Source organism: Patella vulgata, chromosome 3, assembly GCF_932274485.2.
Source record: "Patella vulgata chromosome 3, xgPatVulg1.2, whole genome shotgun sequence".
NCBI lineage: Eukaryota > Metazoa > Mollusca > Gastropoda > Patellidae > Patella > Patella vulgata.
Window position 1 is genome coordinate 77,358,762 of NC_065881.2, and position 15,791 is coordinate 77,374,552.

General features: G+C 35.6%; 1 protein-coding gene across 1 annotated transcript in view; it reads left to right on the forward strand.

Annotated features, from left to right (window-relative positions):
- LOC126816849 (paraplegin) overlaps nucleotides 1-15,791 on the forward strand; it is a 61,749-nt gene that overhangs the window by 4,115 nt on the left and 41,843 nt on the right. Inside the window, exons 2-3 of the mRNA XM_050543623.2 lie at nucleotides 655-873; nucleotides 6,747-6,855. Coding sequence (XP_050399580.1) covers nucleotides 676-873; nucleotides 6,747-6,855 — 307 coding nt within the window. The 5' untranslated portion in view covers nucleotides 655-675. The remainder of the gene's footprint in view (nucleotides 1-654; nucleotides 874-6,746; nucleotides 6,856-15,791) is intronic.

The window sequence follows — 15,791 nt, forward strand, 5'->3', positions numbered from 1 at the left end:
TATTACTGGTAAATCAATTGGAGCTACTCCCTACCCCAATACAAATCTTTGAAAATCAACTACATTTTATAAATGTCACCAGAGGATTCAATACTGTTAAATAAATTTTGAATGGATTGAGGGATTGGAGTGGGTTGATATTGAAATATGATTATTCTTTTTACGAATAAACTTGTACATAAAATTTATAATTTATTGTGGAGTGTGCTTGTTAGCATCAAAAAAATTAGCTAGGCACATTTAAAAAAGCACAATGTGTCTAATTTTATTTCAAATTATTTTCAGAATTGCCCCAGGCTACACTCATTTAGTTATTGAAACTCCAAATTTAGAGTAAATGTCTTATTCCTTATCATTCTTGACAACTAAACCTTATTAAATGCCGTATACCAAAGTACATACCAGTCCTCGTATTTTCTTTGTTATTTGTTTCTTGTCTCTTTCTGCGTTCTTCGAAGCGATCCAGTCTTTTTATAAATCCAATTCCAAATTGGAACTTTGTAGTTAATCATGATGTGGGTGTGGATAACATCAGCTAAGCCTATTATATTATAATGATCTTACACTGGTGAAAGTACTACCTCTTTAAATTTAATAAATGGTAATTAATCTTCAGGAGCTTGCTAATGAATTAAATTTCTTTTCTCTTTTCAGTTTCATTTATCATCATAGGAAATGAATAAACTTTTTTGTTTATCAAATCCATCACCATTAAGGATCCTGTTATCAAATTCTGTAATACAGAAATGTATAGTGAATTCTTTAGAAAAGAAACTACATACCTGTAAAAATTGTGAAATTTTAAGAAAAGGATTATCCTCAAAAAGTTATGGCAGCTGGAATATTGTTTTTAAACCACATATATGTCGTTTGGTAGGTATACCCTTTAACTATGATTTATAAATATATAAATAAAAGTGAATTTATATACATGTAACCTCTGGTTTGTTTTCAGATCCTATTATTATATATTGTATGTTTATAATGTGTAGATATTTATTGAATGACTATTGTTAAAAAAATAAATATATTAGTTATTTATATACATTAAGAAGATGATCAAACAGATTGTACAAGGAAGTAAGATTATAAAATAATGTACAGAGGTGTAAAGTAATGAACAATAACACATACTTGGTTTATTCCCACGAAGGCGCAGTTATTGACCGTAATGGATTAAAGGAGGTCGTTTTTGCCGACTTCGTGGGAAACCACCTCCTAGGGATTAAAATGGATTAAAAACGTAACAATGGTGTTATAGATTGTTATGATAAGAATTTACATTTTCATAATCCCCAATGTAACTAATTAACCAACATTTTAGCATCATTTTTGGCATATGACTTAAAACAATGTTATCGCTGTAGTATTACAATTCTTGGTGCTGCATTTCCAAACAGTAGTTGCATCTATTTTTTGTTTACTTTCACGGTACACATAAACATCTGAGCAAAGATATCGTCCTCCGCGACTTGTAGGTACAAGGCTGAATTCCAGTTGTGCGTTTGCCATTGTAGAGTATTATCTGAATTTCGGATAGTGTAACGGGATTTTATACATCTTTAAAAATGACACTGATTGAGAGTGAGTGAATAGGTGAACACTACTTGGATGATTTGATGATATTCATCATTAGTTGCCAAGATTCATATTAAAAACTTGGATAATTTTAATCGTTAGTTGCCATTTGGTGAATAAAATTCACGGTGAACATAAATTCATAAAATCTTTAACACCTTTAATTGGGTCCTAATAATAACAACATGCCTCTCTTCAAATAAAAGCCGACAAGTCGATATTGGCGCCTTCATGTAAAGGATTTTAATTTTGGTCACGGTCTGTAACTGCGCCGTCGTGGGAATACACCACATACTTATGGAAGAACATTTACTGATTTATTTATTAATAACTCCAATGTTAATTATACCAATTATCAGTGGTCTCACTAATCCTTCATATGCACCTTGCCTTTGATCATGTTGTTTTCATGCCTTTGATCTTGTTGTCATGCATGGTTTCTAATTTGTTGTTATTGCTTGTCTATATATAATTGCCCTACACATTTGTTACTGTACTTGTTTGAAAACATTAAGAGAATACTCTTCGAAACGTCGCCTAAATAAATCAGTAATTGTTCTTCCATAAGTATGTGTTATAGTTAATTGCACTATCTAGTTACTTCATTTGTAAATGCCTCTAAAAGATCAGGTGTATAGTAATTATATAATACACATACCCTGATTGTTTATTGGGATTAAGTTACTTAATGTACATTAACACCTAAACAGTTAATTTAAAAAACAATAATAATATTTAGGAAATCATACATTAGAAGTCAGTAGGACTATAAAATAATGTAAGGACATGTAATTATTTATTTTAAGTAGCAAGTTGATTGTGTATTGAGTTTAGTAATTGATTGTAATGTACACCAAATGTCTTGAGATAATTCAATAAACAATAATAACATTTAGAAGCTGATTGTATAAACCATGGGAAATTATAGTTATGGGTTCAGTCAGACCTATTAATCACTTCAATTTTTCAACAAATCTGTTACACGCTCGGCAAAAAAGGCCAAAAATTAAAATTAATTTATAATGTACATGATGCAGTTTGTGTTTGAGGTTGTTGTACATGTGTATTATGTTTGAAAGTGTAAACATAATTAGGTAAGTGAAGTACATGTAATTGTGTACTGATTAAGGCCTATTGGTTAAATTTGCAGTTTAATTAAAGCTGGTCAGTTCTAGGTCCTAGAGTTCCTAAATGATAACTGATCAAATAAATGTTTCACTCAAATCTGAAAAATTTATCTTGATGCCATCATTTATCGTGAATGAATACCTGAATTGGCATGGTCCTTTAACCTTTTAGAAATGTCAAGCAGTAGCAAAAAAAAAAATCAGAATGAATCCAGTCTTGAGCCACGTCACCAACAGATTGTATTAAGAACAAATGCTTTTGGTGAATTATTGATTAATCAATATGATTAGACTATTGGATATTGATTGGCATGGGTTTCAGACCTTGTGCTATTTATATAATTCTGTGAATTAATCAATATAACAATGGTATTTAGTACCTGATATCTGGAGAGAGAGAGACACACACACACACAAACTAGGTCATTTCAGGACTAACATATGGTTCAATTTTATTTCAATAATTTCCTGGCGCGTAGGGTTCAGTAGCAGTGGGAGGAAACCGGAGGACCCAGAGAAAACCCACGAGGTTGGAATGACATCTGAATACTGAATCAGGAGAACAGAGTATTTAGCTCCTTTCCTCATCTCCAAAGCACTGAGTGAGAGGAAACCAGAGTTTCCAGAGAAACCAACAAGGTTGGACAGGTGATCCTACTCATTCTCACGTACAAGCCAGTTATATAAACCTAACATAACACTCAGATAGTGGCCAGTAATAAATTATGATTTGTAATTAAACCAGAAGCAGGACATAAAGGTTACATATAGTTTCAATTTATTAATAGTAGTAGTAGCCTAAGTTCATTTTGGAGTTGTGTTTCCTCCATGGCAGTGTTGCCTCGGAAGGAACAGCATTTAATTGTTCAGATGTAACAAAAAAAACAAGTTTCCATGTACACATTGTCGTGCACGTAAAAGAACCTTGGAAGTTGTAGTTGCTGTCCTGGCAAAATTTCCAACATAGCACACTGAATGGTGTATGCCTGTCTTTATTATCCCAGTTGGTGCAGAAAAATAAAACCACATTTCATTCCACACACCTGAAATAAATGGCAATATCACTTTAATGTTTACCAATCTAACAAATCATTGTTATTCCCATACATCCTTGTAGAATTGTGTCATTGCTATAAATAGAAATGAATCATTATTTAATAATCTATCGAGATAAATCCAGCAATTTACCTTGAATAAACACGAGTGAGTAAATATACTATAAAAATACTATAGAGAATAAGTACATGTGATTTATTTGGTTCGTAGCAAACTTTGACCCCAACAATACCTTTGACCCCCAACCTTTAAAATTAAAGAGATGAAAGATGGATGGAGTTTTATGTCCACTCAATACAAAGTAGGTTATTTTGGGACTAAAACATAACATAATTATTTAGCAGTAGGAAGAAACCGGAGGACCCTGAGAAAACCCACGTGGTGTGGCAGGTGACCCTTCTCCTTGTCCAGTATGTCCACACTAATCAGCAGTGAATATTCAATAGGCCGCTACAATCACCAATAGGAATGACATCGGTCCTGATTAATTATCTCGCAATTTTAACTTTTTTGTTTCTGCAAATCAATTTCAATAATTTTTTTTTGAAGTATTAGGAAAATAAATAAAGGTGTTTTGAAGTATATCTGGATAAAAAATGTTCCTTCTTAGTGTAAATGGGTAAAAGGCATCATTCGGCTTGGACCAGTTGACGTTATGTAAACAATCATTGATGCCTCGTGATGTAATGTTGCATGTACAGAGGTTTAAGATTATGAAGCCACTTTCGCAATACCTCTGTGAAACAGGTTACTCCTTGTCATGTGCAAGTATGAGATAAAAACCACACTATTTGATTACATGACAGACCTTATGATCTAAAGTGCATGCATAAGACCATTTTCAAACCCATCTTGAATCATCTTGGGCTCTGAGTAATCCAAATAAGAAAATGACAGCTAGAGTTCTACGCAAGTTTATAGGCAGACGGAATTAAATGAAATGAAATGAAATGGAGTTTAACGTCCTACTGTTCTGCTCCTAACCTGGGCTAATGAAGACGGGCATACGCCATACAGTGTGCTATGAGGGAAATTTTGCCCGGGCAGCGACGCTACGGCCTACTCTTATATCGAATTCCAACTGCCAAGTGATCTTTTACGTGCACGCCAATGTGTACACGGGACCTCAGTTTTTCGTCCCATCCGAACGACTAGACAGCTGTCCTTGTCAGGCCCTTCGTCCTGCATCACTGACAAGGGGAAACCACGCTGGAAAATTAGGATGAACTTTCTCGGCCAATGCAGGGATCAAACACCTGACCTCCAGGCTAGCGAGCCAGCGTCTTACCCACTTAGCCACGTGATCCCCAGACAGAATTAAACAAATCCTTCTGTTTGGAAAGAAATGAAATGAAAAGGGGTTTAACGTCCTACTGTTCTGCTCCAACTGGGACCTATAGGCTAGCGAGCCAGTATCTTACCCACTTAGCCACCGTGGCTCCCTATGGAAAGAAATGAAATGGAGTTTAGTGGCATACTTTTCTGCTCCCATAAGGCTAATGAAGTCAGGCATAAATTTGCCCTGATAGCCGCTGTACGTTTGGGATGCTTTTTCTTACCAAGCCCTTCTATCCTGCACGACTGATGAGGGAACTGCTATTTGAACAGATGAGATAAGAATAAAAATTCATTATATGTTAGACTCAAAATGACAAGAGTGAAATCTCCATCAATTTTATCAATTTGAGATCGTTAACAGTAATAATAGTTCATTTGAATCACCCCCACTCAACAATAACATGATTTCTAAACAATACATGTATATATTTTTTTTATATATTACTTGGTCTAATTTATGACAATATTTATATGATTATTGTCAGTTACATGTATAAATACATGAAAGCAACCTCATGGGTTTTCTCTGGGTCCTCCGGTTTCCTCCCACCACTAAAGACCCCTACGCGCAAGCAAAATATTGAAATCAAAATTAAACCATATGTTAGTCCCGAAATGACCTAGTTTGTGTCGAATGGACATTAAACCCCATTTCTCTCTCTCTCTCTCTCCCATGAAAGCAATAGTAGTATTTGTACAACATGAAACAATGTAGATGAAATCGGCCACATGAGTTAGCATTATTATGGAACTTACAGTTGCAATTTTGCCCATATTGTAGCTTATTTGTTTTCTTCAATTTTAAAGTAGCTAAGTCTCTTACTCAATATCATTAAAAATCTTTGACATTGAAAACACAAATTATTTGTCAATTCAAATCAACATTGGTCTTGTGATCTTACAGGGAAAAGATGAGCTTCTGATATCCAATATTCAAGACAAAATAAACATTTTACCATTCGTGTACCATAATGCGTTTCAGTGCCATTTGGAAAAAGGGACTCAAAGAACAGGGCTAGACATATTCCACAAGTCACGTTAAATGGTGACGCTATATCATTTCTGGAGAGCATGCGCAATAAATACCATCGGTATAGACTGGAAAAACCAGACGCTTAAGATTGCCATTCACATGAGACTTCTGGCATATTTCGCCGAATACTGATTAGAAATTACAGTAAAAACAGAAACGATTGAATGTAAATCAATTTATATACATTCATATTACATTATTATATGCGTTGCGACCCATTTTTGTCAATTTCTAGGTCCCAAATATTATCGATTTAGCGCCTTTAAGTTTACTTTTTCATCAAAGAAAATGCAGATCCTTGAAGTTGCGGATTTTGTTTGTGTGTTGTTTTACTGTGTTTTTTGATGTCCAAAGTATGTGGGTGTTATACAAAAAAAATATATAATTTCGCCAATGGGCAGCATATTTTGATTGATGTAAGTAATGTTATTTCTCTTACAGTGGAATGTCCGTTTTGTTATATTTGTTTTTACAGTGGGTGTAATAGCGCCAATGGGCAGCATATTGTGTGGGATTTCAGATGCTTTGTAAATGCATTATCTTTAACATTATAGCTTATTTCCAGTCTTGTATTTTGATCCATTTTATTATGTTCTTTGTAATATCTTTAATAGGGTAGTTATCACAGTCATACATTAAGAAGAGAAATCAAAGCTGCAGGGCAAATTTTGAGTCGTTCTGGTTTCCATAGTAATAAAGATATAGCTAGTCTTCTAGGTATAGGTAAGTCGTTCTGCTTATTGATTTATTTTCTAAGTTTAGAGGTATCTATTAATACAGTCATGTAGTTTTAAATCCCTTTGATAACTAATATTGATATTGTGTATGTTATGATAGTCATATGTTGTTTAAGTTATAAGTGGGGTTATGTGGTTGTGTGGTCTTACATGTGTGTTTTAGGTCATAAGATCTATATGATAATGAGAGGAGGTGGCTGCCCCATTGAGTAGGTTTTCTCTCGAATCTTTGATTTCCTCCCACTGCTAAATACCTCTAGCAAATTATGTAAATAAAATCGTGTGGTCCAACGCATTTACTTTAGATCATAAGGTCTATTATGAGAGTCCACCTGACACAAACTAGGTCACTTCGGGACTAACATATGGTTCAATTTTATTTCAATAATTTGCTTGAAGAAAACCCACGAGGTTGGAAGGAGAAGAGGTGACTGCCCCACTGAGTAGGTTTTCTCCGGAACCTTCGATTTCCTCCCACTGCTAAATACCGCTAGCAAATTATGTAAATAAAATTGAACCATATAGTACAAGTGCAGGAGGACCACACCAAACACAAAACAAAAACTACAAGATAACTCTGCTCTGTACATATGTTAGTCCCAAAATGATCTAGTTTGTGGTGACTAGATGTTTAACTCGTTTCCTCTGTGTTCATGTCATGGGGGTATTGCATGGTAACGTTGTTTTGCCCCATCTTGTTAAAATTTTATTTCAATAATTTCCTTGCACGTATAGGTCTTTAGCAGTGGGAGGAAACCAGCTGTTGGGCAGGCGACCATACTCTTTAACACATACAGACCTGGAATTGAAACCACACCACTAAGACCCAATGACAGATGTTATGATCTAAATTGCGCACGTTAAATGGTGGACACACTAGGCAAAACGTTTGGCTGAGTCAATCAGCGCCGAATTGCAGCCGAATGTGTGGATACATTCACTAGTTGATTGCATCACCTTTCATGTCACGTGATTAAATATGGCAGCGACCATGTCTTCAAACAATCATGTGACTTCTCGATATGAGTGGTGATTGGCTAATGAATTCTACATTCAGGCGAATCCTTCGGTCGAATACACCAAACGTGTTTGATTCAGGCAAATCATTTGGCCGAATAGAAATGACAGTGGACACACTAGGTAAATTTCGGCTGCTGAATCATTCGGCTAGTGTGTCCACCGCTTTATATATTTACATATGTATAAGACAGTTCTTCCCTGACAGTCTTTTGATGGTTGTGTGGCATAAGTGTAAAGCTGAATAAACAATCTCAGTTACTGAAATGTTACTAATCTGTCGTGGGTTAAACTGAACATAAAGACAAGGAGTTATGGTTGTAAGTACGAAATATATTTTATGATTTTACGGTGACACGACGACGGACAGTATAGCCAAGCCTAGCTGATAAACAAATGTATAAGACAGTTTACAATTGAAAAAGTCATTTCTTATCAATATAAAAACAATAGATAATGGTACAAAATTAAGCACTGTAATATGTACATTTAAATTACAGATGTGAAGTCATCCTTTAATGTTGGGCAATGTGCCAACCGTACATTATTTATACTAGTTGAAATATTGGACTCGTGTGACGTATTTCATTGTTCAAAGTGCACATGCTGGATAGTGTCTGTATTTTAAGTGGTTTAATGGTCTTGTGCAAGACATTGTGTAATATATTGAAGCAACAGCTCGGGAACACGTCCCTTGTGTTGTTTCAATATATTACTTAATGTCTCGCTCTCGACCATTAAACCACACGTAATGAGGCATATTGACATTAATTAAATAAATATTTGGCTTCCCAAAGATGGGGTACAGTATAACGCACCACAGATTGTGAGTGGCACGCATGGTGAGATTGACTAATCTGCTATGATGGGAGCAATTCCCCCCCCCCCATCAAGAACGAAAATGAATCAGTAGCACCCATGTAATTCAACCCAGAGTTTTGGTCTAGTTGTAAGCAGGAAGGGGATCACGGTGGCTAAGTGGGTAAGATGCTGGCTCGCTAGCCTAGAGGTTGGGTGTTCGATCCCTGCATTGACCGAGAAAGTTCATCCAGATTTTCCGGTGTGGTTCTCCCTTGTCAGTGATGCAGGATGGAGGGCCTGACAAGGACAGCTGTCTAGTTTAACATCCACTCGTTGGGACTAACATGGTTTTATTTTATTTCAATAATTCGCTTGCGCGTTGGGGTCTTTAGCAGTGGGAGGAAACGGGAGGACCCAGAGAAAACCCACGAGGTTGGACAAGCGACCCTACTCCTTGTCACATACAACTGGGGATTCAAAACCACGCCAGTTGACTCAATGACAGGCCTTATGATACAGTGCGTACGTGCTAACCAATCGGCCATCCAACCCCCCTAAGCAGGAAATATATTTTATTCAGTACGAAAATGATTCAGTAGTAGTAACCATTTAATTCAGCCCGGACTTCTGGTAGGATTTATGTAACGAGAAAAGGAAGTATGTTATTCATAGCTAAATCCTGCTGTGAATTACGTCATAATGTCATTTTCAATTTGTTTACCCACTTGGAGAAAAGTGAAACCGAACATCTTCTTCACTTAGTACAACAATTTGTACAACAATTATTTATCCTTGACTCAGAGCTTTTGTGTTGAACAAAAAAATCTGAACTTTTTATCATTGAATATGATAAGTGATTTTCTCACATGATGTTCTAATGAGGGATGCAGGTGTTCCGTCAAGAATTCTATTGTAGGGGTTACTTTATTATCCCACAGCTAACACAGTCAAGGGAAGGATATTGAAATGGGCACTCGGCAGACCTCAGCAGATTCCACTGCCCTACATCTAGCCTCAGCTGTATGATGAATTCCGCCATTGGAACTACTTTCAAGTTCCCAGACAACGCCTTTGAAGAATATTTCATGCAAATATTTCAAAGTCTGAAGCTGTTTTTCTTTCAAGCTTATCCGATTTTCTTTAAACAATGACAACTTTACACTAAAAATTTTACACACGCTTCAAACGACACAATTTTGATAATTTTTTAAAAAGCGGCAAGTTTTCCTATTAAGTAAACGGGTGCCGCATCGCAATTGTATAGGCAAAGGTACATATCACTTACCGTCATACAGCCGAGGCTAGATGTAAGGTAACGGAATCTGCTGAGGTTTGCCGAATGTCCTCATTTTATTTCAGGAGTAATTTACATAAAGGGTTCAAGATATCTTTATGAAACTTTGTACACACATTAACCTTTTGCTAATTAGAATTTTCGTTGATTTAATATATTTTGTGTTTTCAAAATTATCCCCACTGCATGAAGAGAGCATAAAGTTTCTGACCCTCCCACTGGCCAACTTCTGTCATAACAGCCGTTTGGCTGGTGCAGGTCAGATAATTTGAATAAGCTTACATGTGAAAAATGTTTACTATTTTAATGTACCTGGACTAATGAAGACGGGTGTATGCCATACAGTGTGCTATGAGAGAAATTTGGCCCAGACAGCGGTGCTACAGCCTACTTTTATTTCAAATTCCAACTGTCAAGAGTTCTTGTACACGGGACCTTGGTATTTTTTGTCCCATTTGAAACAACTAGACACTGCTGTTGCAAAGCCTGCCATCCTACACCTACTGATAAGGGGAAACCCCGTTGGTAATTCCAGGGAACTTTCTCTACCAACTCCGGGATTGAATCCAAGACTCCCTGCATATTGGGCCTTGTCCGTAAATTTGTTTTGTGTAATTGTTTGTGTGTGGTGCAGTCCCCCTGCACTTAATACTAGTCACTCAGTCAGCTAACAATTATATCATGATATGACAATAAATTTGGATATTTTACTACCATATTCAGTAGTTGGCAAATAACCCTGTTACTTCCTGTCATTCATAAAACATGGTAATATTATTACAAACTCGTATTTTTTCACATATCAAGGATGGATTCCAGATGAGCATTTATTAGATTAAATGCTGAACATGGAAGACAAATTTATCTTTTTCTTGATTTTGTTATTAGATAAAATATTAATGTCTCTGATTATCATTTGAGGGATTGTTAAAGAGGCATTATGTAAGAAATAGGTAACAAGCTGGTCGTTCTTGCTTTAATACTTCAAAAATAGATAATGCAAAATAAATATGTTGAAAATTTCATTCAAATTACTTTATTTTAAGCGAAGTTAACAATGGTTGTAGTTTTGACAAGATGTATGCAATAGTATGCATTGATCGTAACCACTGTACTTGACATTCGAGTCTTAGCATTGGTTCTCGGCCATTCTAATCTACTTAAAATCAGAGCCATCTGATGGCATCGAGAGTTTATTATGGTCTTGTCATGTTAATAAATATCTAATTAATAATTTATATAACATATAAGGCCCAAAGAAAGACCTGAAATAGGCAGAATTAGCTCTTGCATAATGCATGGTTAATTAGATGTAAAAGATACATTTATGGGAGATTAGATAAACTATAATAGTTTAAAACTAGATAATGTAAAGGGCCCAGAGAAAGATCTGCAATAGGCTAATTTAGCTCTTGCATGATGTATGTTTAATTAGATAAATAATCAGTTTAAGTACATTTTAGAGTGTATTAAATGAAAATAACAAACACAGACTTTAAAAGCAATTTTTGGTAAAACCTTGCCTTAATACATAAAAGGTTAATGTAATTAATGATATTATTTATAATGTGTTTTTTATGGAAAAGCCTCAATATCCCCCCAGCATTCTGTTTATAGCATCAGTTTATTTTATCAGTACATGTACTTTACATGCAGGTGGACCTAATTTAGATTTAAAGAGGTGATATCACTTTTAGCTATGAAATAATTGTAGTTTATTTACGATCATATTCATAATAACCCTAGTTAGATTTAATTACATACTGAAAACTGTATCAATGGCCTACTTTAAGAAACTGATCGGCATTTATGGGAATTTCAATCACTTGTTAATTATAATATTGTTAAAGGAGCTAAATCCGTATTCTTTGTCACCTAGAAACGGACACAAATGGGTTGTAACGCATATAATAATGTAATATGAATGTATATTAACTGTTTTACATTCAGTCGTTTCTGGTTTTACTGTAATTTCTAATCAGTTATGTTCGGCGAAATACGCGAAGATTCCAAATTCAATGGCAGTCTTTGGCATCTGGTTATTCCAGTCTACAGCAGTATTCTCCTGTGGGATACGATTAGCCTCATTCATCGAGTAGCTTCATTATAAATGACGCAAGAAAGCATTCTGTCATGCGATTTGTGTGCCAATTTAAATATTTTCATTTTGTCTTAAATATAAGATATCATCAGAAGCCCATCTTTTCTCGGTAAGATAACAACATCAATGTTGATTAGATTGACCAATAAATCTTGTTTGCAATGTCGAAGACTGTGGATCATATTGAGTTAAAGACATGTCTCTTTTAAAGTTGAAGCTCAAAATGGAATAACATTCCCAAAATGGTTCAATTATGTCCATTATTGGAGCTACGGTGGCTAAGTAAGTAAGACGCTGGCTTGCTAGTCTGGAGATCGGGGGTTAGCTCCCGGTGTTGGCCAAGAAAGTTCATTGGGGTTTCCCCTTGTCAGTGGTGCAGGATGGAGGGCGTGACAAGGACAGCTGTCTAGTCATTCGGATGGGACAAAAAAACGAGGTCCTATGTACACATGGGCGTGCACTTTAAAAAGATCCCATGGCAGTTGGAATTTGATATAAGTGTAGGCCATAGTGCCGCTATCCGGACAAAATTTCCTCATAGCATATGCCCGTCTTCATTAGCCCCTTCGGACCAGACCAGTAGGATGTTAAACCTCATTTCATGTTCAAAATTTAGAAACATTTGGCATCTATCTAGACAATATAAACAAGCTAGCACCACCTATAAGTGTTGAGTAAAATCTTTTTAATCCAATTGAATCCAAGCCAGGAGATTATCTACCGTTGATATTTTGGTATTGTTTTCTTCATTAAATGGTCAACTGCCATGGTTTCGATTCCCCGGTTGTATGTGACAAGGAGTAGGGTCGCCTGTCCAACCTCGTGGGTTTTCTCCGGGTCCTCCGGTTTCCTCCCACTGCTAAAGACCCCTACGCGAAAGCGAATTATGAAAATAAAATAGAACCATATGTTAGTCTCAAAATGACCTAGTTTGTGTTGAGTGGACGTTAAACCCCATTTCTCTCTCTCTCTCTCTTCATTAAATGTTCTTAGGTTTATTTTACCATGGATTAAGCGGTGAAAAATAAGATATTGTCAAAGATCTATATTTTAATCAGATTGTTGTCAAAGAAATGCATTGAACTTAAACATACATTATGCAAGATCTAAATCTGCCAATTGCAGGTCTTTCTTTAAAAGTCACGAAATGTTATCTATATTATTAGTTAGACATTAATTAACTTATCCAGACCATAATCAACTCTCGATGTCATCGCTAGCCTACGATATTTACTGGATTAGAATCCGATCTGCTGCTCAACGCTCATTTATGATTAAATCTGGATAATCAAGACTATTTTTTTTATCATACTGTCTTAAGTAATGATGATCGAGGCTAGGCCTAAAATTCAATCTCAAAATTGTCGGTTCAAAGTGGATCAATTTAACTGAACATTATCTATTTTTTAACTATTATAGTGAGAACTGCCAGCTCTTTATCTAATCTCCCATAATGTATCTTTGATAACCACACTTAAAGGTGTATGATTTAAATTTAATCTGAAAATTCAAAATATCAATATCTCTGGAAAGGATGGCCAAATTTATTTCAAAATTTGCACACAGACTATTTTAAACTTTCCAGATTGAACTGTATTCAAATAAGTTTAAGAATTTTCTTTTATTGATTTGCCATGGTCACCAAAATGACAGTATCTCTTTAGTGTCATTTGTTTTGTCAGAATGAATGAGTTACATGCATGTCTGTCGAAATTTAACTTTTTCTGGTTGTGCTTGTGAACATGTACTTAAGTGGTCGGGGGATTGGATGGCTGAATGGTTAGCGTGCGTGCGCTGTATCATAAAGTCTGTCATTGAGTCGACTGGCGTGGTTTCGAATCCCCGGTTGTACGTGACAAGGAGTAGGGTCACCTGTCCAACCTCGTGGGTTTTCTCCGGGTCCTCCGGTTTCCTCCCACTGCTAAAGAGCCCTATGCGCAAGCGAATTATTGAAATAAAAATGAAATGACCTAGTTTGTGTCGAGTGGACGTTAAACCCCATTTTTCTCTCTCTCACTTAAGTGGTCAAGATAAGGCATTTAATGAATTTTATGAAGTGAGACATAATTTTTTATTTTTCCAAAATTATAAATTGAACAAGTGATAGTGTCACTTTAATGTCATTTGTCTTGTCAGAATGAATGACTTATACATGTATATCGAAAGTTACACCCTAAGGAACTATTTATTATTAACATTTGAGTGAATATAACCTTCTGGTGAAATTACAGTATCTGATTTTATTATATTTATGCATTCTTCCGTGAGATATCTATGTAAATATTAAGTATAGAAAGTTCACTCATACAAAAGTCTTGGTTATTGCTAATTTCTCTCACCAACTTTCTTAAACATTAGATAATGACTATTTTCTATTTTATTTTTAAAGTAGCTTTTGGTTTAAAGTTGCCAATCTTGTGAAATTTTTTAATGCATTATATTTTTGTAAATGCTGAATAGAATGGAACCATTTTTGGACTGAAATTTTTTTTTAGATTCAACTTTCACAATTTGTAATTTTCAAGGGATTTATAAAATCTCTCATTGATAATCAGAGACTTTAAAGGAGCTAAATCGCTTATATTTGTTACCTAGAAATTGACACAAATGGTTCATAACGCATGTAATAATGTAATATGAATGTATACTAAACTGATTTACATTCATTTGTTTCTTTTTTTACTCTCATTTCAAATCAGTTATGTTTGGTGAAATACGCTAGAATTCTCAATCAAATGGCAATCTCTAGCGTCTGGTTATTCCAGTCTACACCTATAGTATTTATTGCGCATGCTCTCCAGATAAAACTATGGCGTCACCGATTGACATGACTTGTAGAATATGTCTAGCCTCGTTCTTCGAGTCGCTTGTTACAAATGGCACTGAAATGCATTATGCTACACTGATGGTAAAATGTTTAGTTTGTCGTAAATATTGAATTTAGGAAGCCCACAACGTCAGTGTTGATTTAAATTGACAAATAAGTTGTGTTTTCAATGAACAAGATTTTAGATGATATTGAGTTAAAGACTTAGCTACTTTAATATGATCTGTTTTACTTATTACAAGTAGTTTGTGAAATGAAATGAAATGAAATGGGGTTTAACGTCCTACTGTTCTGCTCGGACTGGCCTACTGAAGACGGGTATACGCCAAACAGTGTGCTATGAGGGATCTTTTGCCCGGACAGCAACACTACGGCCTACTCTTATATCGAATTCCAACTGTCAAGGGATCTTTTACATGCATGCCAATGTGTACAAGGGACCTCGGTTTTTTGTCCCATCCAAACAACTAAACAGCTGTCCTTGTCAGGCCCTCCGTCCTGCATCACTGACAAGGGGGAACCACACCGGAAAATCGCGATGAACTTTCTCGACCAATGCAAGGATCAAACACCCGACTTCCAGGCTAGCGAGCCAGCGTCTTACCCACTTAGCCACTGTAACCCCCCACAAGTAGTTTGTACTCAACCTTTCCATTTAACTATTTCCCCAAATGTAGAGATCCTAAATGTTACATAACTGTTGATTGAAAAACAAATCCAAACTAACTGGAAATGTATTTTTGTTGCCAAAATCATAACATCAACAAATAGGGTTAAACGTCCTACTTTTCTGCTCTGACTATGCTTATGAAGACAAGCATATGTCATACAGTGTCCTATGAGGGAAATTTTGTCAAGGCAGCAGCATTAGGCCTACTCTTA